Source organism: Anolis sagrei, chromosome 6 (genome assembly GCF_037176765.1).
Source record: "Anolis sagrei isolate rAnoSag1 chromosome 6, rAnoSag1.mat, whole genome shotgun sequence".
NCBI lineage: Eukaryota > Metazoa > Chordata > Lepidosauria > Squamata > Dactyloidae > Anolis > Anolis sagrei.
Genome location: NC_090026.1, coordinates 46,537,429 through 46,562,682, shown reverse-complemented (window position 1 = coordinate 46,562,682; position 25,254 = coordinate 46,537,429). Strand labels below are relative to the sequence as shown.

The following is a 25,254-nucleotide window of genomic DNA, read 5'->3' as shown; positions in this document are numbered from 1 at the left end:
TTAAAACAATAGCAATAAACATTAGACAATAATACCATGACACATTTAAAACTAAGGCCGGGCCAAATGTAATGATTAAAATTTTAAAATGCTGAACATGACAGGTGAGATGGATAGGTTTTGGGAGATAGGTGCAGTGTGCAGACAATCTCAATCTCTAGTAAAGTGCAATTGGGACATGATGCTAGGAGTTTCCTATTCTGGGAAGGCACACTGGAACAACCACATCTTCAAGCTCTTCCTAAAGACTGCCAATATTGGGGCTTGTCTGATATCCTTGGGGAGAGAGTTCCAGAGTCGGGGGGCCACCACGGAGAAGGCCCTGTCCCTCGTCCCCACCAATCGCACTTGTGACACAGGTGGGATCGTGAGCAGGGCCTCTCCAGATGATCGGAGAGATCATGTGGATTCATAAATGGAGATGCGGTCACGCAGGTAGGCAGGTCCCAAACAGTTTAGGGCTTTGTAGATAAGCACCTGCCCCTTGAATTGGGACCGGAAAATGAACGGCAGTCAATGGAGCTCCTTAAACAGGAGGGTGGACTGTCTACAGACATCACATTCACCTCCTGGAACAATTCCATCCGCGCTGCCTCCAGAAAATCCTGCAAATCCCTTGGGGAGACAGGCAGACAAATGTCAGCATGCTGTAAGAAGCAAAGACCACCAGCATTGAAGTAATGGTCCTCCACCATCAACTCTGCTGGACCGCCAAATTGTCCGAATGCCCGACCACCGTCTCCCAAAGCAGTTGCTCTACTCCAAACTCAAGAACAGAAAACAGAATGTTGGTAGGCAGGAAAAAAGATTTAAAGATGGGCTCAAAGCCAACCTTAAAAACTCTGGTATAGACACTGAAAACTGGGAAGCCCTGGCCCTTGAGTGCTCCAGCTGGAGGTCAGCTGTGACCAGCAGTGCTGCAGAATTTGAAGAGGCACGAATGGAGGGCGAAAGAGAGAAACGTGGCAAGAGGAAGTCACATCAAGCTAACCCTGACTGGGACCGCCTTCCACCTGGAAACCAATGCCCTCACTGCGGAGAAGATGCATATCAAGAATAGGGTTCCACAGTCACCTACGGACCCACCACCAGTACACTGATCTTGGAAGGCAATCCTACTCGGACAATGAGGGATCACCTAAGTATGGAGCTGAGATGAACCTTGGGAGTTCTAGGTACAAGTGAAAGCGCAGTTATGACTCTTAAAGCCTTATATGGCATCGGGTCAAATTGATACAGGGATTACTTCCCGGTATGTAACCCTGTCCAGGTTTTTAAGAATCTCAGAAGAGACCCGTCTCTGTATCATACCAACATAGAAGACACATTTGACAAGTTCATAAGCGAGTAGAAAACCTATGTGAAGGGAATCTATTTACCCTTGGCTCCTGGTTGGTTTTTTATGGAATGGCGAAGACTGTTATCTACCTCAGAATAGGGACATTTTTCTTTGCTATTTTCAATAAGAAAAATTAGCAATTTTCTTACTGCTATGAGAAAATATTCAATAACTGCCCAGTTTTCAAACACTATTTTATGCAAAGAACATGCTTATTCTATGCAGAATATGTGTGTGTGTGTGTGTTTAACCAAGAAAACAGGGGTTTTTTTGCACAAGAAACAGTATTTCCGGTGCAAAAATTATATTTTGTGAAGAAATCCTGTTTTCTGTGCAGAAAATTCTGTATTCTGTACAAAAAAAAAATCCCTCAAGGGTAAATTTTCAACACAATTCCTGAACTGAAAGATTCTGATCAGCCTGAGTTTTTCCTCATTTTTACCAATCAAAAAAATATTTTCAAAGAATGTTTCTATTCTTACTTCAGAAACAGAGCATGGAAAGGCAGGGTATACTTTTAAGTAATACAGTATATACTCGAGTATAAGCCAAATTTTCAGCCCTTTTTTTAGGCTGAAAAAGCCCCCCTCAGCTTATATTTGAGTCAAAGTTGCTTATTGCTTTACTCTGTTGTTGTTGTTGTTATAATTACATTTTTATTTTCTCTATTATTACTATTATATTTACATTATTTTACTCTATTATTAATTTTATTATATTTTTAATTTTACTCTATTTATTATTATTACATTTATTATCTTATTCTATTATTAATGTTATTAACCTGTATCATGACTTGAATTGTCATTCAATCTGATGTCCTATATTATATTAACTGATCCTGTTAATTTGCTCTGTTTCCATGATATTTCCTATGCCATTATACATTGTTATCCACCTTACTAAACCACTTATCCTTTAACTAGTTCACGTAGTGGTTTTCCTCCCCACCCCTCCAAAATTAATCTGCTGTTATTGTTGTTGTTAGCTATTATTGTTATGTTTTTTATGCTGTTTTATGCTGTCTTAATTGTTTTTGCTTTGCTTTTAATTGTATTCTGCCTTGGGCTTGGGCCCCATGTAAGTCGCCCCGAGTCCCTTCGGGGAGATGGAGGCGAGGTAGAAAAATAAAGTTCTTCTTCTTCTTCTATTATTTTTCTATTATTTACTCTGTTATTAATATTATCATTACATTTATTACGAGGGGTATTTTTTAAGTAAGGTCCGTTTTGTTGTAGACACTAGTAGCATGTGATACGTTTTTTGTCAGCAAGGAACCTGAGCGGTCCTCATCATGGACGTTGTCACGGCCACCTTTGAATTGTTGTACCCACTTACGCACTTTGCTTTCACTCATAACAGTATCACCATACACTTCACAAATCTGTCGATGGATTTCTGCAGCAGGCAGGTTCCTTACTGACAAAAACCGTATCACTGAGCGAACCTCACATGCGGCGGGTGAGTTGATAGTCTTACACATTTTTAAAGCACAGAACAGAACCGTACAAGTTAGCTACAGAGCGGAAACTGAGCACAGTTGTTCCCGAGGCATACCGGTACACGACGCACGTGCTCGTTGTGGTATACGCGCGAACTACTAGTGTCTACAACAAAACGGACCTTACTTAAAAAATACTCCTCGTATATTACTCTCTTTATTATTATTGGAAGGATACATAAGCACATTTACATTGAAGAAGGTTAGAAAAGTTGTTTAATCAGAGTTGGACAGTCTTATCTTAAATTACAGACTTATGTAAATATTCAAAAACATTTATGGATGCCTCAATTAATGTAATGTTATTGGTATCGATTTTTATTTTGAAATTTACCAGTAGCTGCTGCATTTCCCACCCTCGACTTATATAACTCAATAAGTTTTCCCAGTTTTTTGTGGTAAAATTAGGTGCCTCGGCTTATACTCGAGTCAGCTGATACTTGAGTATATACGGTACATAAAAGATTCAGTTAGGATGGAAACCAACTCCATAATTTGGTGATTTCTGATCATAGATTCATTTTTGTGCAGTGCACAGAGGGCAAAAAGCCGAGAGATGCAAACCATAATCAAGGCTCTCTCTTCAAGAATATAATAATATTGGGTTGTTGTAGTTTTTTTCGGCCTATATGGCCATGTTCTAAAGGCATTCTCTCCTGATATTTCGCCTGCACTATGGCAAGCATCCTCAGAGGTAGTGAGGTCTGTTGGAACTAGGAAAAAGGGTTTATATATCTGTGGAATGACCAGGGTGGGACAAAGGACTCTTGTCTGCTGGAGCTATGTGTGAATGTTTCAACTGACTACCTTGATCTACCTTGAAGATCCACCCAGAGCAAAAGTGTTCTTGCCATACATCAAGGGAACCACTGACCGCATAGGGAAGCTGATGAGGAAACACAACATACAAACTATCTACAGACCCACCAAGAAAATCCAACAAATGCTACGTTCAGCAAAGGACAAGAGGGATCCTCTCACTTCTGCAGGAGTCTACCGTGTACCATGCAGCTGTGGACAAGTCTACATAGGGACCACCAAACGCAGCATTGCCCAGACACGAATCAAGGAACATGAAAGGCACTGCAGACTACTTCAACCAGAGAAATCAGCCATAGCGGAGCACCTGATGAACCAGCCTGGACACAGCATATTATTTGAGAACACAGAAATGCTGGACCACTCTCACAACCACCATGTCAGACTACACAGAGAAGCCATTGAAATACACAAGCATGTGGACAATTTCAACAGAAAGGAGGAAACCATGAAAATGAACAAAATCTTGCTACCAGTATTAAAAAACTCTAAAATGACAACAGCACAGGAAATAAACAAGGACATCTAATCACCTCTCAACAAAATGTTGCTCCAGGCACTGTCAGGCCATTATATGCTAATCAAGGTAGTAAGTTGAAACATCCAGCAGACAAAAGTCCTTTGTCCCACCCTGGTCATTCCACAGATATATAAACCCTTTTTCCTAGTTCCAACAGACCTCACTACCTCTGAGGATGCTTGCCATAGTGCAGGCGAAACGTCAGGAGAGAATGCCTTTAGAACATGGCCATATAGCCCAAAAAAACCTATAACAACCCAGTGATTCCGGCCATTAAAGCCTTTGACAATATAATAATATTAATTACCACCAAGTCAATAACAAAAGAGGCAACCAAGAATTCCCACTGTGACAGTTCTATTATCAAATACTCCACGGCCCGTGCTTTATCCCCAAAATGAAATGCTTCAACTATATTTCTGCTTCTATATTCTCCAATATTTCTGCACTCCAGGACTGCAACCAATTCCTTCAGCATTACTGTCACCATCCTCCTTTATCCTCGCAGGATGTGCAAGATATAAAGAGACAGGCTTGAGGTGCAAGGAACAACAAAAGAATGTTCATCAGCAAATAAAAATGCAGTGCCTTAATTTAGGGGAGTTGCCTTCAGTTAAAAAAAAATTAAAGGAGATGCACTCAACTGTGTGACAAAGAAGCAAAATTGCTCCCTCCCCCATGCATTTTGCCTACTTTTTACATCAGGTTTGTTTGCAATGACAACTTACAAGGGCCCCCTCTGCTGGAAAGCAAGTAGCAACTCTTAAGCATGAAATGATTGAGAAAAGCTAAGATGAATTATATTCTTTTTAAAATAAAAAAAGATTTAAAAATTCAAAGCTTTCCAAGACAGCTAAAGCTTGTATTTACTCTTCTATTAAGAAGCAAGACCTCTGAAGGAAAATAACGGTGTTGCAAGACCCTTCACATTTCCATTGACTCCCTTTTATGTTTATTTAATGCTCACTGTAAAGAATCAATAGTCTACCATCACATGAAAAATTAATTTCCTCCTTCCTGCTGATAGCAACTATAAATGGGGCAAGCTACCACAAAGCAGCCTGTGATTTACCATTTCAAGTACTGGTTATAATTTGAGAGAGTTCAGTACCAGGAAAAAATGTCAAACAAGAGACAGCAAGAACGTCAGGAATTATTCCTGCCCATTAGACAAAGAGGATGGACACATTACTAGCCATCAGCTATACCTTCTTAGCATTGACGGGCATAAAAGAGAATGTATAAACATGGCAAGAAGCACTGACAATTTCAGCCTTTATCTATATAAATAAAAATGTAATGTTCAATGTATTGTCGAAGGCTTTCATGGCCGGGATCACTGGGTTGTTGTAGGTTTTTCCTGGCTATATGGCTACGTTCTGGAGGCAATTTTTCTCCTGACGTTTCGCCTGCATCTATGGCAAGCATCCTCAGAGACCTCACTACCTCTGAGGATGCTTGCCATAGATGCAGACGAAACGTCAGGAGAAAAATTGCCTCCATAACATCGCCAAAAACCTACAACAACCCAATGTAATGTTCGTTTGTGGGATTAACAGAATTCAAAAACCACTGGACGAATTGACACCAAATTTGGACACAAGACACCTAACAACCCAATCTATGTCTTTCACTCAAAAAAATTGATTTTGTCATTTGGGAATTGTTGTTGCTGGGATTTATAGTTTACCTACAATCAAAGAGCATTCTGAACTCCACCAACGATGGAATTGGGCCAAATTTAGCACACAGGGCTCCCATGACCAACAGAAAAAACTGGAAGCATTTGGTGGACATTGTCCTTGAGTTTGGGAATTATAGTTCACCCACATCCAGAGAGACTCAAACAATGGCACGAATATTCCATATGCCCAAATATGAACACAGATAGAGTTTAAGGGAAATAGACCTTGACATTTGGGAGTTGTAGTTGCTGGGATTGATAGTTCACCTACAATCAAAGAGCATTCTGAACTCCACCAATGATGGAATTGAACCAAACATGGCATACAGGACTTCCATGACCAACAGAACACACTGGAAGGGTTTGGTGGGCATTGACCTTGAGTTTGGGAGTTGTAGTTCACCTACATCCAGAGAGCACTGTGGACTCAAAGAATGATGGATCTGGACCAAACTTGACACAAAAATTCCATATGCCTAAATATGAACACAGATGGAGTTTGGAGGAAATAGACCTTGACATTTGGGAGTTGTAGTTGCTGGGATTTATAGTTCACCTACAATCAAAGAGCATTCTGAACTCCACCAATGATGGAATTGAACCAAACATGGCATACAGGACTTCCATGACCAACAGAACACACTGGAAGGGTTTGGTGGGCATTGACCTTGAGTTTGGGAGTTGTAGTTCACCTATATCCAGAGAGCACTGTGGACTCAAACAATGATGGATCTGGACCAAACGTGACACAAAAATTCCATATGCCTAAATATGAACACAGATGGAGTTTGGAGGAAACAGACCTTGACATTTGGGATTTGTAGTTACTAGGATTTATAGTTCACTACATTCTGAAACCCACAAACGACAGAAATGGGGCAAACTTCCCACACAAAACCCCCATGACCAACAGAAAATACTTAAGGCCATCCAGTCCAACTCTCTTCATCAGGGCAAGAAAATGTAATCAGAGCCCTCCTGACAAAGAGCCATCCATATAGATAGATAGATAGATATGATTCTCTCACACACACACAGATATAGTATCACAGATTTGAAAGAGACCATTAAAGAAGGACTATGATATGTTGCATATTCCAGAGTAGGCAAACCAGACACTCTCCACAATGACAAAGAAACAACAAGAAATACTGTTTACTCACACGCATAAAGGAATTACATATATTAGAAACCAACACTTTCTCATTACTTTATTTTCCAGATCTCCAGACTGGGCCACAGCAACGCGTGGCAGGGGACAGCTAGTTTTTAATAAATTGGAAAATTGCATATTTTTCCAAAGTCACATGGTAACAAAGGTTATTTACAACAACCATATGTTAGCATATGTCGCACGTTTTTTGCTAGTAGTATATATGGCTATAGTGTACACAGAGGAGCTATTTTAATTGGACATGCTTCATGCTTTCAAGAGGACTGGCATTTATAGCCCGCGTCTCTATTGTCCTCTGTTTGAAAGCATGTAGGCGGGTGCCTAGATGTTCCTATAGTCCACCTAATCCATATTTACACTAAATGCACCTTTTATCTTATCCATTGTTTCATTACATCCACAGCTTACTATTTAAATTAGGGAAAACTATAAAGCCAAACAAAGTGGTAATCTCCACTTTGAAACAGGGGTGAGGCTGGCTTTTAAGCTCTTAATTCCCTCCAGTTTTCCTAGACCAGGAGTGCCAAACTCATTTTCCTTGAGGACCACATCAGCCTTATGATTGCCTTCAAAGGGACACAGAATCCACGGACAGCGAATCCGTGGATACAGAGGGCCAACTATCACTTTTTTACATAGTGGTCAGTACTACATTTTTTACTCAGTTTGGGTCCACAGTTTACCTGTCCGAACGGATTCTCCCCTATGAACCATCAAGATTGTTAAGATCTTTTGGAGGGGCCCTGCTCTCGGTCCCACCATCTTTGCAAGCATGTCTGGTGGGGACGAGGGACAGGGCCTTCTCGGTGGTGGCCCCTCGGCTCTGGAACTCTCTCCCACTGGAGATTAGAATTGCCCCTTCTCTCCTGACTTTTAGAAAACAGGTGAAAACCTGGCTCTGGAAATTGACATTTGACGAGTGAGTCAATAACACGTGACTACATGGACGGATGGTGATGAATGACAATTTTACTTTGACGACTTGGCCAATGTAATTATATGACTGTATTTTAGCATTTTAATGTTTTAGTGTATTATGGGAAGTGATGTTTTTAGATGATTGTCTGTGTTATCATTGTTGTGAACCAGCCTGAGTCCCTCTGCAGAGGTGAGAAGACCGGTATATAAAAGTTCCAAATAAATAAATAAATAAATAAATATGGAACAACAAGTCCCATCACTTTTGCTTAACCGCCATGCAGAGTTGAGGTAATGGGAAGTGCAATCCAAGAGGACTTATGGTTCTGAGGCTGGGGAAAAGTTAAAGAACATTTTAAAATCAGAAACCATATCTGCAAACCATGTATCTAAATTCTAACTCCACTCTCCTGACTAAGAAGAACAAATGGCAGCTTTCCAGATGTTACTGTATCACAACTCCCATCAATTCTAGTCATGTCTAATGATGAGGAATACAGACGTTGCAGTCTAGCATCTAGGGGACCACATAAAAAAGACATGATGGGTCAGATTGGACCACAAGCATTGAGTGTGACTCATGTGGCCTAGACCACCTTCATTCTGGCAAAAAAGAAGACTTAATTGTCACTTCTAGAATGCTTTTTGGAAAGAATATTTTAGGTAGTTCCTGCAGCACACGGATAATCCCAATGGCAGAAAACCACCAAAGCTACCCACTCTGTTTCAAAGAACCAACATACTACCTGCCTATTCCTGGTATTTCCGGTATTTATACCCCGTCTCTTCTCTACCCCCGGAAGGGGCACCCAGGATGACTTACACTGGCAGCGATTCAATGCTGTTATATATAAACAATGAGATACAATAACCGTTAACTACAAGAAAATATTATTTGAGAACACAAAAATGCTGGACCACTCTCACAACCACCATGTCAGACTACACAGAGAAGCCACTGAAATCCACAAACATGTGGACAATTTCAACAGAAAGGAAGAAACCATGAAAATGAACAAAATCTGGCTACCAGTATTAAAAAATTCTAAAATTGCAACAGCAAAAACAGCAGGGAGAAAAACAGGCAGGGACATCTAATCACCTTTCAAGAAGAGTTTGCTCCAGGCACAGTCAGCCCATTGTATGCTAATCAAGGTGCTCAGTTGAAAGATCCACACCTAGCCCAACTTACAAAAGCCCTTTGTCTCACCCTGGTCATTCCACAGATATATAAACCCCTTTTTTCCCAGTTCCAGCAGACCTCACCTCTGATGATGCTTGCCATAGATGCAGGCGAAACGTCAGGAGAAATGCCTCTAGAATATGGCCATATAGCCCGAAAAAACCCACAAGAACTGAGTACACAAAATCATTAACGGAACAATAAAACCGTATCCTCATATATATCGCCTTGCCAATCCATTTCCAACCAAAGTGCTGCTTTATGTCTGTTGTCCAAAAGCCTGGTCCCAAAACCATGATTTTAATTTCTTCCTGAATGCCAGAAGAGATGGCGTCGATCGTATTTCATTTGGAAGCATGTTCCACAGGTGGGGGGCCACAGCCGAGAAGGCCCTGTCTCTCGTCCCCACCAACCCCGTTTGTGATGCTGGTGCGAGGAAGAGCAGGGCCTTCCTGGATGATCTTAAGTTACAAGGTGGGATGTAGAGGCAGATGCATTTGGACAAGTAAGCTGGGCCAGAACCATATAGAGCTTTATAGGTCAACACCAGCACTTTGAATTGGGCTCGGAAGTGGACAGGCAGCCAGTGGAGCTGACACAACAAGGGGGTGGTATGCTCCCTGTATGTAGCTCCTGGTATGATGTTTGACAGCAGCAGGGATGACTAAAACCACTTAAAATGAATTGTTCTTAGATGTTCATATTTGTTTGGCTACCTTTTAAAAATTGTGACACATTTAAATTATGACAAAGATAATTCAACTGATCCTAGACAAAAATGTGGGGCCCTTTGCTCGCGATGGGCAATTGCTAATTTATATGAGGGAAAATATATGCTCAGTTACAGCCAAATTAAAATTGAGATAGGTTCAGCCTACAGATAAACCGTAACAGGGAATCTTCCACCATGCAATATCTCCTCGCTTTCTGAACCTGCAAGTGATTACAGATAAGTTGTTTCAAATTATCTTTCGCGACAGTCTCTCACCTTTTGTAAAAAGAGAACAACCCATACAAGCATCTTGGCGTGGAGTTCTTCTAATGTGAAGAGTGTCCGTGGTGTGCGAATAAAAATCTTGGTCTTCCCATAGGCTACGTCATCTTGAAATCCACAGTGTTCAATCAGTTTCTTCACGGCTTCCTTGTCTGATGGCAGCTTGTGATTTGGCCAAGTAAATTCAGGGATTATCTTGTACCTGCAGCAATTAATTCAGGGATTATTTTATACCTGCTTATAGTCTTCAGTACTGTCCAACCCAGCATGCATTATTATTATTATTAACGTTATTTATACCCCGCAAAATCTCCCGTAGGACTCAATGCAGCTTACAAAGGCCAAGGCCGCCGACAACAACAACATACAATATACAATAAACTCATAAGCAAATAATAAAACATCAAGCAAAACAATAAAACAATAACATTGTGACGCAATTTAAAACCAAGGACCGGGCCAATGTAATGGACAAGTTAAAAAGTGCTGTTGTGACAGATAATATGTAGAGGTATTTGGGTAGGTACAATGTGCAGATAATCCTAAATCTCTAGCAAGATGCTTGGGACTTGAAACCAGGAGTTTCCTATTCTGGAAAGGCACACTGGAACAGCCAGGTCTTCAGGCGCTTCCTAAAAACAGCCAATGTTGGGGCTTGTCTAATGTCCTTGGGGAGCAAGTTCCAGAGTTGGGGAGCTACCACAGAGAAGGCCCTGTCCCTCGTCCCCACCAAACGCCCCTGCGACGCAGGTGGGATCGAGAGCAGGGCCTCACCAGATGACCAGAGGGAGCGTGTGGGTTCGTAAACGGAGATGCGGTCACGCAGGTAGGCAGGTCCCAAACCGTTTAGGGCTTTGTAGGTAAGCACCTTAAATTGGGACTGGAAAATGAACGGCAGCCAATGGAGCTCCTTGAACAGGAGGGTTGACCTCAATCACACTTTTCCCCTTTCTCCCCTACCCCATCAAATGGACTTCTAAGATAAGCCAACTGAATTTGCAACTTCTGTCAACTTCTGTCAAACACAAGTTCCCATCAAAAGAGATGTGGATTAGATTTCCATCCTATGGAGTGTTAATGCTTTGAAAAACAGTATTTTTTTAAAAAAATTAACTACCAGGGTTTAAGTAAATTTCAGTTGATAGAGGGCTGGGCGACTATGGAGAATTATTCATATCCATCCACGATTTTGCCACAATTGTTTTTGGCCTTGCAACAAAGGGCGTGTGTGCACATTTTTATTTAGTTCTGTCGAGAAGCTCTTACTCTGCCACAGGGAACACATACATATTTTATGTACTCAGACAGCCAAACCCTTTGCAGTTGATTCCAGTTCTCTACTTGCTAAGCACAAGAAGGGAAAGTATTCCTTGTACTTCGCATCTTTTTTCTCAAAAAAGGAGATCAGTCTCTTTTAAATCTTGATAATGAATCTATTCTAAGGAAACTATGAAGCCAAGACTTTAATCTGAAACCCTGGTGGTACTGCATTTAACAATGAAAACACAAAAATGACATTAATCAGACACTAGGATTTGTATTAAAATGCCAGTACAATGCTATACCATACAATTGTTTGCCTTTAAAATAAAACAGTTTCTCAAAAAATCAGAAGTCTGACAAGTTCTTATGTTTTGTTACCTATGAAGGAACTTCTCATATGTCTGGCGATAGGCAAATCCTGCTCGTCGAACTCGCACATTCTCCAAGAGGCCAAGGTATTCCACCTGATGCCTGCAACGTTCCTCATCGAATACCTGTGGCGACTTTTTGTCATTGGGCTTAATACAGCGGACATAGTATGGTTCCTACAGGAAAGCAATGAGAAACAAAACAGTCTTTATACTAAGAACGTAAATGCAATGGGACAGGATGTCAGAAGACGCTTTTCTAAAGGAAGGAGAAAATTAATAACTGGATTATTGATTATAATATTAGGAAACAGGGAAAAAGTGGTTAAGCTTAAGCTAGTAACATTTATTGTCTGGTCAGCTGCTTCCTTCTCAGTATCCAAACCCATAAAATAGAAATAAAGGCAAGTCTATATGGAAATAGGGGAAAGAGTGACGTGCAGGCGACATGCGATCGCATCTCCTTCTATGAGCCAGCACGAGCTCTATGATCTTCTGGAGAGGCCCTCCTCTCGGTCCCACTACTGTTGGTGGGGACGAGAGAGAGGGCCTTCTCAGTGGTGGCCCCCTGTCTCCGGAATGCCCTTCCAAGGGAAATCAGACAGGCCCCATCCCTCCCCTCCTTTTGTAAGAGCTTGAAGACCTGGTGGTTTCAACAAGCCTTTGAAAATGACCAGTTCTAATTCAGCACCACACATTGTCTAATACGGCCTTATTCTTCCTACCAGTTACCCAGATTCTTTCCTCTAATCGGCCCCGGAATGAACAGCCACAGACCCGTACTTAATGTTATTGTTGCATGCCATGGTATTGCACTTAATTCCCGGGCCCCCTAGAATTTTTGGGCTTGCACAAATCTTAGCCTGGCCTTTTAAATTTTTACTTGCCTTGAACAGGCACGATTACTTTTAATATATGTGTGTTATGGCGACAATTTTTATGCTTATATTTTGTTTGTTAATCTTATGGTTATGTTGTTTTTACTTTGTATGTTTTTGTGATGTTACCTAGGAACCACTCTGAGTCCCCTCGGGGAGATGGAGCGGTATATAAATAAAGTTTTATTATATATTATTATTATTATGTGATTCTCAGTACCATTCCCTATCCCAGATACCCACTTCCTTCGATTTTTAATTTTTTTAAAAAATTAGGTGTTGCTGAAACATGGCTAAGGGTGCCACTGTCTGAGATCTTGTAGGAAGCCAATGTCTGCCAGTCTTCCAACCCAGTTTAAACAGAAACTACTTCTTTTGATGACATACTAGGTGTGTGTCTTGAAATTTTCACCTCTGTGCGTTATGTGACTTTTCCAAGTAAGCAATATTATATTTAATGTACTGTCGAAGACTTAATGGCCATGTTCTAAAACCTGGCTCCAAGTATTTTAAAAATGCTAAAATTATAACAGTAAATAAAAAACAAAACTCAAACTCCAGACAAGAAACAATCAGGAACACGTAATCACCTCTCAACAAAGGATTCTCCCAGGCAATAAAAAGCCACACCTAAAAACTGTCAAGCCATCAAATGCTAATCAAGGTGACCAATTGAAACATTCACGCCTAGCTCCAACAGACAAGAGTTCTTTCTCCCACCTTAGACTTTCCACAGATATATAAACCCAATTTTCCTAGTTTCCAACAGACCTCACAACCTCTGTCACAGATGCAGGCGAAACATTGGGAGAGAGTGCTTCTAGAACATGGTCACACAGCCCGAAATACCAACAATAACCCATTATTGTATCTAAAATGCACAGGTTTCCCTTGCTTTCCATGATCCATGTTTTCTAGCTGTTTTGGCACTTGTTTCTTCCGCCTGACCTTGCTTCTCTTTCCTTCATCTTATTTCTCCTGCTTACTCTTTCTTTTGCTCAGCTACCTAACTCCATACTCCACCCCTCAGGCTGCTTTCCTTTTGAAACATCCAAATCAGGTTTCCAGTCTTTAATCTAACTGACAGAGCTCCTCCTCGAATAAATCCTGTCTGGAGATTTTGATCTGTGTCAAAGTGATGACTCTTACATTCTCACAGAAGCTGAGATATGAATGTTCACTGCTAACATCTCTATTTATAAGGCTATTGGAACATTTCTGGAATATTCACACCATTAACAGCATGCCATTTTCATCAGAATTAAAACTTCACTACTTCCAATAAATATAATCCGGATGTTTCATGTTTTCTTTCTCCAGAAGACTTGTCCACATACCAGAAATGTCAGCATCCGACTTTGGAACCCATTGCCCGGTGAAATTAGGCAAGTCCCCTCCTTAGAAACCTTCAAGAAGGATCTCAAAACCTGATTTTTCCACTGTGCTTTTAGAGAGGAACCGCACAACTATTCATTGTTGCTCCCCCTCAATGTTTATCCCTACAGTATACTTCCCCCCCCCCCTTGTATGAAGGTCTAGTTCTACGACCCCGTTTTTATGTGCTCTCCCTCACAAATAATCTGCTCCATTCCTATCTCACCCTGAATTTTTAGTATTTTATCCTGTACATGTGGCCCACTTACTGTCACTGGGATTGTGAATGACTTTTAGTGTATTTTATATTGTTTACTGTATTCTCATGTTCTATGTATTTTAATGTGTTGTTGTTTTATGCCTTGGTTTTGTTTTGTTTTATTGTAATGTGTTGCTGGGCTTGGCCTCATGTAAGCCGCCCAGAGTCCCAGTTGGAGAGATGGTGACGGGGTATAAACAAGGATTATTATTATTATTATTATTATTATTATTATTATTATTATTAAAGTGAAGCACAATATTGATCACAAAAACTTTGGTTCTTTTTTGAAGTTGTCTGGTCACATTGTAAAAATCTTTATCTCGAGTTTGGATAAATTATTTTCATCTTGAGGGATTCCAAGAGGTGATACAGAACAATGCAAATAATGTATACTCTAATTACAGGAACCAGCAAACAACAGTGTCAACATAATTGTCAGAATTCCAAGAACTGTGCACCCAAGGGATATTGCATTTTTTTTCTTCATACAACACCTCTTCATCTTATATATACTAGTGTACCATGGAAATAGGGATTTTTTACTGTCCCCTGAGGTTCAATTTGAAACAGGGGGATTCAAAAGCAGGTTGTGACATGTCAAGGAGGCAGGAGGGACTCAGCTGTTCCAAGAAGGTAGTGCTAATATTATATTGGATTTGTGCAAACTGCCCAAGAAATACTACCAACCCAGAATCTTAGTGGATAAAAGCGGAGCTAGGAATGTCCCCAGTAAAAGCTCAAATCCTAATGAGACCATTCAATTACTGGTCAAAAATAAACCAGATGAATCCCAGTAGACTTCCACGCTTATGTCTAGAGGACCAAGTCCAGTGTGACCAAAAGTCATCATGGATGGTGATTCTAAATAATGAGTTGGCTAAAATCGGCCTGCCTTTACAATTTCTGAATGATCTAGGACCTAAGGCAAAACAAGTGCTCATGCAACGCACTCGAGATATCTATGCTCCCAGATTAGGAATGCCATATTTTCCGGCATACAAGACGACTGGGCGTATAAGACGACCCCTAATTTTTCCAGTTAAAATATAGAGTTTAGGATATACTCGCAGTATAAGACATCCCCTCTTCCAATGTACATCAAATAAAATTTTTAAAAGCATCAGATTTGATTTCAATATAGTAATTTTTCTATTATTGCCCCTCCTTCTCTGCCTATCAGATCTTGCACATGTGCACCTGCACTGCTTCACTGCAGTCTTCAGGAGTGAGATCTAAGAGGCAGAGGAGGAGGTAAAGTAATAGGATCCAAGGGCAGGCCTGACAGGTAAAAGAGGTGGGTCCAGAGCCACTCTATCTCTTTTTTCCATACCTCGGGCGCCCCAGATGCCTGCAGCTTGCTCAGCCCTTCACTTACACCTTCCCGGTGAGGAGCCCCTTCACCTCACCATCGGGACTGCATTAAGACCACGAATCCTGATGATTGGATTTCCTTCTACCATACTTGTACAGCGTCACCCCTAATGCTTTCATACAATCGCTGCATACAACAGGAACATGGCCACTGCCATTTTTGAGCTCCCCCCAAAATATGCGGCAACCACAGATTCTCCAATCTGGATTGGAAGTTTCAGCACCCACTCTATAAGATGACTCCCGCCGTATAAGATGACTCCTGGCATATAAGACGACCCCTGACTTTTGAGAAGATTTTCTTGGGTTAAAAAGTAGTCTTATACGCCAGAAAATATGGTATTTCTATATAGAAGCCCGTCCTTGACTCCAAAAATTTATTTTTCACCTCGTTTGGAACAGACTGCTTAAATGGAAGAGGCTCATTTTAAAATACTAACTTGCTTTATGGGTGGAATTATGCTATCAGATAAGCACTTCTTTGTACAAACCCTTATAGTCAATGCGTTGAATCTATACACCTATGTCTTTTTTACATTGTCTGGTTTGTATTTGTGCGGTTTGAATGCTGTGTTCCTCTGCAGAAGTGATATACCGTAACTCTATTCTGAATTTGCATCGTATTCTCTTGTAAAAGGCCTGCTTTCAGGAACTTTACCTATAACAAAAGGCACTCTCTATGTCTAAATATAGCCAAAGAATAAAAGCGAAACACTGCAATGCAACAGCATGTTAATACACAGAACAGAATGTATTGTTTTAGCTTCTCTTTTTAATTGCAAAGCTTGCTATGAAAGTGTTTGAACACTCTTGGCATTTTACAATAGCTGACACAGTTTGTCAAGAGAGCAGGCATTTCAGTGAGATATCTGGTTTACTTAACGACAGAATTAAGCGTAATTACAAAGCCCATTAACAGTGGATTCAAGTGAATCCATGAGAAAGAGAGAGAAAGGAACATGCTCAGCTAGCAACTGAGAGATAAAGAAACATGCAAGAAGGATTCTTCAACAAGGAAAATCTTCACACCACCATGGTTTGTCGTTTGGCACAGCTGTCTGACAGCTTTTTTTTCAAGGAAAAAGAAGAATACCTAATGATCTTCGGAAATAAAACCAAAATCCCAAGAGGGGGTTAAAAAGAATTTAGTATTTATATCAGTCATTCTCCATTAAGCACGGCAAGAGCATAAAATCAAAGACAGAAGTTTTAAGCATACATAAAAACCATCTCTTGTCTTAGAATCATAGAGTTGGAAAGGACCGCATGGGCATCTAATCCAACCCCCCGCATGCGGTTATATGGTCTTTGGCTATAACAATAACAACAATAATAACAATGGATTTATTACCCGCCTCTCCCTGCAGCTCAACTACCTGCAGTTATGCTGTAGTACTGCATTTATTTAAGAAACCTGGTCACATACATCCTTTGAGGAAGCAAAGAAATGGGAAATGTAGCTTTAATAATATTCATATACTATACACACATACAATGTTTACCCTTCCTCACGCTATGAGGAGAAACAAATAAAGAATAAAATGTATTATGATGATTATTGTTGTTGTTCAAACGTCAAAATGTTATTATATTGATCCTGAATTTATTATGTGACCATGATATAGCGATTCTATACCAATGTACATGACTACTCTCCACTATGCTTAATATTACAATTTTTCACTGCTCAACCCAAAGCCAGGTCATTTAAGAACATGTGAAAAAACACCAGAGCACGGGCATTTCACTGTTTTCATCCTTCTATTGGATAACTGTCAATTTAGTCATACTCTCTGCTTCCTGTTATGCAACCAACCTAGTTCATAAAAGGTCCTCTCTTCTTATCCCATGACTTCTGTGTTTGCTCAGGAAACCTTGGTGGGGCATTCTGACCAAATTATTTTACAAATCTAAGTAAAAATATCTGTCCCTTCCCCACATATGTGTTGGCATTCCGAGACAAAAACAGAAGCCTTTGCAGAAATCACAGATTTTCCTTCAGTGGGACTTGCCCTGCTAGTAATTTTACCTTCAATAATTCACCCAGAACAGAAGTTTGTAATTTCATAGACGTATTGTCGAAGGCTTTCATGGCCGGAATCACTGGATTGTTGTAGGTTTTTTCGGGCTATATGGCCATGTTCGAGAGGCATTCTCTCCTGACGTTTTGCCTGCATCTATGACAAGTATCTTCAGAAGTAGTGAGGTCTGTTGGAACTAGGGAAATTGGGTTTATGTATCTGTGGAATGACCAGGGTGGGATAAAGAACTCTTGTCTGTTGGAGCTAGGTGTGAATGTTTCAACTGACCACCTTGATTAGCTTTTGATGGCCTGGCAGTTTTTTTGGTGTGGCTTGTTAGTGCCTGGGGGAAACTTTTGTTGAGAGGTGATTAGCGGTCCCTGAGTGTTTCCTCTCTGTTGCTTTGCTGTTGTAATTTTAGAGTTTTTTTTAATACAGGTAGCCAGATTTTGTTCATTTTCATTATTTCCTTCTTTCTGTTGAAATTGTCCACATGCTTATGGATTTCAATGGCTTCTCCGTGTAGCCTGACATCGTGGTTGTTAAAGTGGTCCAGCATTTCTGTGTTCTCAAATAATATTCTGTGTCTAGGTTGGTTCACCAGGTGCTCTGCTCTAGTTGAAGTAGTCTGCAGTGCCTTTCATGTTCCTTGATTCATGTTTGGGCAATGATGCATTTGGTGGTCCCTATGTAGACTTGTCCCCAGCTGCATGGTATACGGTAGACTCCTGCAGAAGTGAGCGGATCCCTCTTGTCCTTTGCTGAACGTAGCATTTGTTGGATTTTCTTGGTGGGTCTGTAGATAGTTTGTATGCTGTGTTTCCTCATCAGCTTCCCTATGCGGTCATAAACCTTTCCTTCAATTGCTTTTTAAAAACTGAAACATTTCCAAACTCTCTAACTCAGGGGTCCACAAACTTTTTAAACAGAGGGCCAAGTCACAATCCCTCAAACTGTTGTGGAGGGCCGGATTATAATCTGAAAAAAGCATGAATGAATTCCTATGCACAATGTACATCTCTTATTTGTAGTCCAAAAAACCCACTTAAAAACAATACAATAATTGAAATGAAGATTTTTTTTAACAAATATAACTTTACTAGCTGTACCCTGCCACGTGTTGCTGTGGCCTATAGTAAATCTTTTCAAAGTTGAGGTAGATATCTGGACTATTATGAAAGAGAGGTACCTACCTATTCCTTCCCCCTTTTTTTCTCCCCCTTTCTCTCCTTTCTCCCTTCTCTGCCTCTTTCTTTCTTTCTTTCTTTCTTTCTTTCTTTCTTTCCTTCTTTCGCTCCTTGGTTTCATCCTTCTCTCTTTCCTTCATTCCCTCCCCCTTTCTTCCTTTGCCTCCTTTCTTCCCTCCATGTTTCCTTCCTTCTTTCATTTCTTATTTCCTTTTCTCCTTCCTTCTTTACCTCTTTCCTGCCTTTCCTTCCTTTTATTTTTCTTTCCTTTCTACTTTCTCTTCTTCCTTCCTTCGGTACCTCTTTCCTTCCTTTTCTGTCCTTCTCTCCTTCCTTCCTTCTCTTCCTCTTTCCTTCTTCCTTTTTTCTTTTCCTTCCCTTTCTCTTTCTTCCTTCTCTGCCTCTTTCCTTTCTTCCTTCCTGTGGTTTTTGTTTCCATTCTTCCTTTTGTCTGTCCTTCCTTCCCCCCTCTTTCTCTTTCTTTCTCTTCCATCCCTCTACATTTCCTCTTTCTCTCTTTTCTTCCTTCTCTACCTCTTTCCTTCTTTCCTTCACTCTTTGCTTCCATGCTTCCTTCTCTGTTTCCTTCCTTCCGGGGGGGGGGGGCGAAGGAAGGGGGCCTGTTTTACCAGAGGGGGGTGGGAGAAGGAAAGGATTGACTCAGGGAGGGAAGGGGTGGGGGTGGGCAAAGGAAGGGGGTGTGTCTTACCGGAGGGGGGTGGGAGGAGGGAAGGATTGACTCAGGGAGGGGGAGGAGGGATGTTTTTGACAGTATTTGACAGTATTTCAATGGGATGTGTAGGCCTGCTTTTGGCTGATGAGAAAGAATTATTGTTGGTGTTGTTGTTGTTGTGTGCTTTCAAGTTATTTCAGACCTAGGCTGACTCTGAGTGAGGGCCGGGTAAATTACCTTGAAGGGCCGTATTCGGCCCCCGGGCCGTAGTTTGAGGACCCCTGCTCTAACTCATCTCAGCGACCTACTATATACTATTGTTAAAGGTCAGTAATTTTACAGCTGAGTTCCTTTGAAACTCTCAGATAGATATCATAAATATATGTTTGTTTCAAGAAGTGATGTGATAAACTCACGGCTCAGTGTCAGAATGCTAAAAATTTTGATTAAAAGGACAATAGCAATCTTTTTAGGCTTCTCTGCTTCCTTTGAGCTTGGGTTGCAATCCTCAAGGTAATAAGAAAAAATGATTTCCCCAGTTACAATATATTGCTGGGAGTTACCACAAGGTATTCTGGTGGCATGATCTTGAATAGACAATTAAGATTCCTCGCCTTTATCAAATAGTTGCTTCTAGCAGAGATGAAGAGTACTAGAATCGTTTTATTGATAGGAATCAAGGCAGCCGCCTGAATTTGTTTTACTCTCCTTGGGGAAATGGCAATGGCAATCATCACACTGAATACACGAACTTCAAAAGTAACCTACCCGACACTAGCTTTCTGTTGTCCAAAAGTAAATGTAGAATTTCATAACTTTTGCTATCCTTTGGTTCCTTAGGACCCATTCCAGAAAAATTTCAAGCACTGATATCTTGCTTATCTTCTATTGTGTATACAGATACATTAATTTATGCAGTTCCTCTGTTATCTCCTTAGTCTCCTATATTCCAAAGGTTCAATCACTCCCATTATTTCTGCTTCTGTTGTACATACATTTTAAAAATGCTTGGTCTTCATGCAGTTGATTACATCTCAAAATTACTTTTTGCATTCTGTACTGTCTGCTTGTATTTCCTTCATACAAGTATGTATTCCTTCTTGTTTGGATATTATTTTCATGTTCTGAAGGAAGCCTTTTTTCCACCTGTAATAGCTTTGGAACATTTATCATAAGAAATAATGGCAACATCTTAGACTTAATGGTGCTTTTTATGACCTTACTAGCTTGGGTACCCGGCATTGCCCAGGTTATTTGAAAAAGACAATTTTTAATTGTACAAAATGCATAAGCCTGTGTGTGAACTACAACTCACATCATGCCAGGTTAACCCCCTAAAACTTCATCAGTGATTGAAATTTGTTGGACAAGTTTGCTCTAGATGCATCATCAGTGGGGTTCAATGTGCTCTCTGGCTGTAGGGTAAACTACAACTCCCACTAGAATCAGAATTGAAGAGTTGGAAGAGACCTCATGGGCCATCCAGTCCAACCCCCTGCCAAGAAGCAGGAATATTGCATTCAAATCACCTCCGACAGATGGCCATCCAGCCTCTGTTTATAAGCTTCCGAAGAAGGAGCCTCCACCACACTCCAGGGCAGAGAGTTCCACTGCTGTACAGCTCTCACAGTCAGTCCCCTCAAACCCCTCCAATAGGTTTACTTAGTCATGGAGGGTTCTGTGTGCCAAGTTTGGTCCAAGTCTATTATCGGTGGAGGTCACAGTTCCTTTGGTTGTGGGTGAACTACAATTCCCAGAAAGGAAGGTCATTTCCACTCAAATCCCTCAAGTAACCAAATTTCGGCATATGAGGTAGATGTGCCAAGTTTGATCCAGATCCATCAGTGTTTGGGTTCAGAGTGCTTTCTGAATGTAGGTGAACTACAACACCCCCAAATCAAGGTGATTTTTTCCCAAAAACATCCAGTATTTTTTGCTTATCATAAGGGCTTAGTGTGCCAAGTTGGTCCAATTCCATCTTTGATGGAGTTCAGAGTGCTCATTGATTGTAGATGAACTATAAATACCAGTACCTACAACTTCAGAATGCCCAGGCCAATGCCCCTCAAAACACACCAATATTCAAATTTGGGCATATCGGATATGCATGCCAAGTTTAGTCCAGATCCATCATTGTTTGGGTTCATAGTGCACTCTGGATGTAGGTGAACTACAACTCCTATAAATCCCTCCAAAGACCTCCAGTATTATTTGTTGGTCATGGGGGTTCTGTGTGCCAAGTTAGTTCCAGGTCCATCATTGGTGGAGTTCAATGTGCTCTTAGACTGCAGGTGAACTATACATCCCAGAACCTACAACTTCTATAAATCATAGTGAATTCTTCCCAAGCCTCTCTAGTATATTCGCTGGCTGATCAATGCCTCTGTTTGCTGTGTGCCATATAAAATAATAAGAAAGTGTTAAGGGAGAGCCAGTGGGTGAAGTCATGCAAATTCCACACCAATGGAGAGATTAAGAAACACTGGGCAGTCTGTGTTGGAGGAAACATAAAAAATCTAGGATGAAAGCCTTCACTTGGATGGTGGGCAGTATTGTGTTTGTGGAGGACACTGGCAGAATTCTCGTACATGTTCATGGAACTCACTATAACCTACAGTGTCACTGAAGGGAGGGCCATTGGTGTCTCCTGAGTAGTGGGAGCTATAGCCTTTTATAGAGGCAGGAGCTCGTCTGTGTAAGTGGCTACACTAGCCACACACTCAATTTATATGGCGAGCTCCTTAGGCCTACTCTGTGTCCTCCCGGTTTATAGTGTTTAGGAGTAGTGTTACAGAGGGAGGAAGTGGAGATAGATAGTAAGGGAATGTCAAGTAAAGATATATCTAAACAATTATGCAATGTCCATGCAATGAAATTGTATTTTAAAACCTTTGAAATTTAACATAATATCTAAATTTATTATCAACTACCACCTATACACATATTGTCAAAACTTGGCTATACAAAAAACTCTTCCAGTTAGTATTCCAAGAGTGGATTCCAGCAATTTTTGAAGGGTTGAGAATCAATGAGAAACTTCTTGAATGTGCCATCCCAAGAAGTCACTTGGACATTAATTTCCAGGAAGGGCCATTTCAATGTTGCATGCAACAGCATGTGTGCAACAGGCAGGTGCCCTGCTCAGTGTTATCATTTGTCCATCTTGCACTACAATAATTTTGAAGATCGTGGCAGCAGAATGTCCTCTGCCCGAGGAGATGCAAAATTCAACTTGGCAAATTTCTGTTCAGAATTTAATTTCGAGTTTTCTTATTTTGATTCTACTTTTTAATTCATATTATTTACTTTTGTTAATTTTTTAATTTATTTTATTTTTCTGGAGTAGCCACGGAGCCCCTGGGAAGTGCACACGGAGGTCTTAGGGCCCCACGGCGCACAGGTTGGGAACCACTGCTGTAGAAGAAGTGGTAAGTTTGTGACCTCTAAGAGAGATGCAGGAATACACAGGACAAACCATCCCTCTATTTCTCCTCAAAATATTCAAATGAAATGCTCCTGTGGCACAATCCCAGTGAAATGTATCCACCTCTAACTAAAAAAGCTTACTCTGCAATATTTTCCTTTTAACCCACTGACCCGCATTTCTCCTTGGCAGCTGCATTTTCCCAGCCAGGTAGTAGTTTCTGTGTAGCCTATTACGTCCATATGTCATTAATACCAATTTAGTGAACATGAACATTTTTAAAACCCATTGCCAAGCACTGTATCTATATCTTTAAGAAAAAGAATCATAACTAGAAAGTAGGATTAATTCCCGATATTCAGATCTAGTAATGTAATACAGAGTGGCCTAATGGAGATAACCAGTTGATCTGAGCTACAGTTCGGCTCTAATTGTCATAACCTAGCCCTGGAATATATAAAATAATCAATAATGCAAGGCCTTCCACTATGTGCAGAGTACATTTGACTCCAAGCGATGTATCCATAATGAATCACAGCACATTTTAGATTAAAAGCAGTACTTCCAGTCAAAAGTTCTTTCCAGGCAAGCTTTACACACAGCACTTCTATGACAAATGGAGAGGTCTTTCAATTTTGCTTTCTGCTACACTCATTTTATTTAAAAATATCAAATGCTTTCCATCTTATTTACATAAATCATAAATAGATGAGCCCATAAGCACTTTTGAACACACTCTTATCAAAAGTACACACAAAATGAAATATCCTGGAGAGAGGACCGAAGTCCAATCACTAAAGTCACTTATGCTTTATATACCCCTTATACATATAATTGAAGGTAATTTTATACAATACTAGCCATCCCCTGCCACGCATTGCTGTGGCCCAGTCTGGTGATCTGGAAAATAATGAGAAAGCGTTGGGTTCTAATATATGTAATTTCTTTATGTTTGTGGGTAAACAGTATTTCTTGTTGTTTCTTTGTCAGTGTTGATGTGGAGATTGTCTGTTTGCTTACTCTGGAATATGCAACATATAATTGTCCTTCTTTAGGGGTCCCTTCAAATCTATGATACTATATCTGTGTGTGTGTGAATCATATCTATCTATATTTATGGCTGGATGGCTCTTTGTCAGGAGGGCTTTGATTATGTTTTCTTGCCCTGGTGAAGAGAGTTGGACTGGATGGCCTTAAGTATTTTCTGTTGGTCATGGAGGTTCCGTGTGGGACGTTTGCCCCAATTCTGTCGTTGTTGGGGTTCAGAATGCTCTTTGATTGTAGGTGAACTATAAATCCCAGTAACTACAACTCCCAAATGTCAAGGTCTATTTCCCCCAAACTCCATCTGTGTTCCTAGTTGGGCATGTGGAATATTCATGCCAAGTTTGGTCCTGATGCATCATTGTTTGGGTCCACAGTGCTCTCTAGATGTATGTGAACAACAACTCCAAAACTCAAGGTCAATGCCCACCAAACCTTTCTAGTGTGTTCTGTTGGTCAGGGGAGTCCTGTATGCCAAATTTGGTTCAATTCCATCGTTGGTGGAGTTCAGAATGCTTTTTGATTATAGGTGAACTATAAATCCCAGCAACTCCAACTCCCAAATGACAAAATCATAATTTTTGAGTGATGGTCACTCCTTGTGTTGTGAGACGTTTTGTTGCCAAATTTGGTGTGATTTCATTCATTAGTTCATTTGTTTTTAAGGCACTCATTACGCACAGAGCATTTATATATATATAGATTCAAAATAGGAGAGGGAGGATTATGAAATAAAGTTTGTGTACACTGTATAATCAGAATGAAAGGCATCACTATCTCAGCCACCCACTTGAATAGTTTTGGATTGTGAAGTATTTCAGATTTCAGAATTCCAGAGAAGAAATGATCAACCTGTATTATGTCAGAAGAACATTTCTCACTAATGTCTCCCCAAGTTATGATTTTTGCAAGATTTTGTTAAGTTTTGTGTTTTCTGCCTGTAAGTTAAGAAAATAAACAGCACCTTTCTTCTTTTCTTTTGCTATACCTAGACAGAAAATAAGAGTCCTTGGCAGAAGGACTTAGAAGCCATCATACTACTAGACAGATTATAGCAGGGGTCCCCAAATGAAAGCCCATGTGCCCTCCATGTTCATTTACCCGATGTCACCCTAAGTCTGAAACGATTTAAAGGTACGCAACAACAACAATCCTAATTAATTTGACTATCTCATCAGCCAAAAGCCAGGCCACCAATAATAATAATAATAATAATAAAGCATTGCATTGGGCAGTTCCTTGACAAAATTAAAGGAA

At 40.5% G+C, this 25,254-nt stretch overlaps 1 protein-coding gene across 1 annotated transcript in view; it reads right to left on the bottom strand.

Annotated features, from left to right (window-relative positions):
* Nucleotides 1–25,254, bottom strand: part of MYO1D (myosin ID) — a 280,311-nt gene that overhangs the window by 158,352 nt on the left and 96,705 nt on the right. Inside the window, exons 15-16 of the mRNA XM_060781183.2 lie at nt 11,774–11,940; nt 10,127–10,334 (exon numbers count right to left, since the gene is read on the bottom strand). Coding sequence (XP_060637166.2) covers nt 10,127–10,334; nt 11,774–11,940 — 375 coding nt within the window. The remainder of the gene's footprint in view (nt 1–10,126; nt 10,335–11,773; nt 11,941–25,254) is intronic.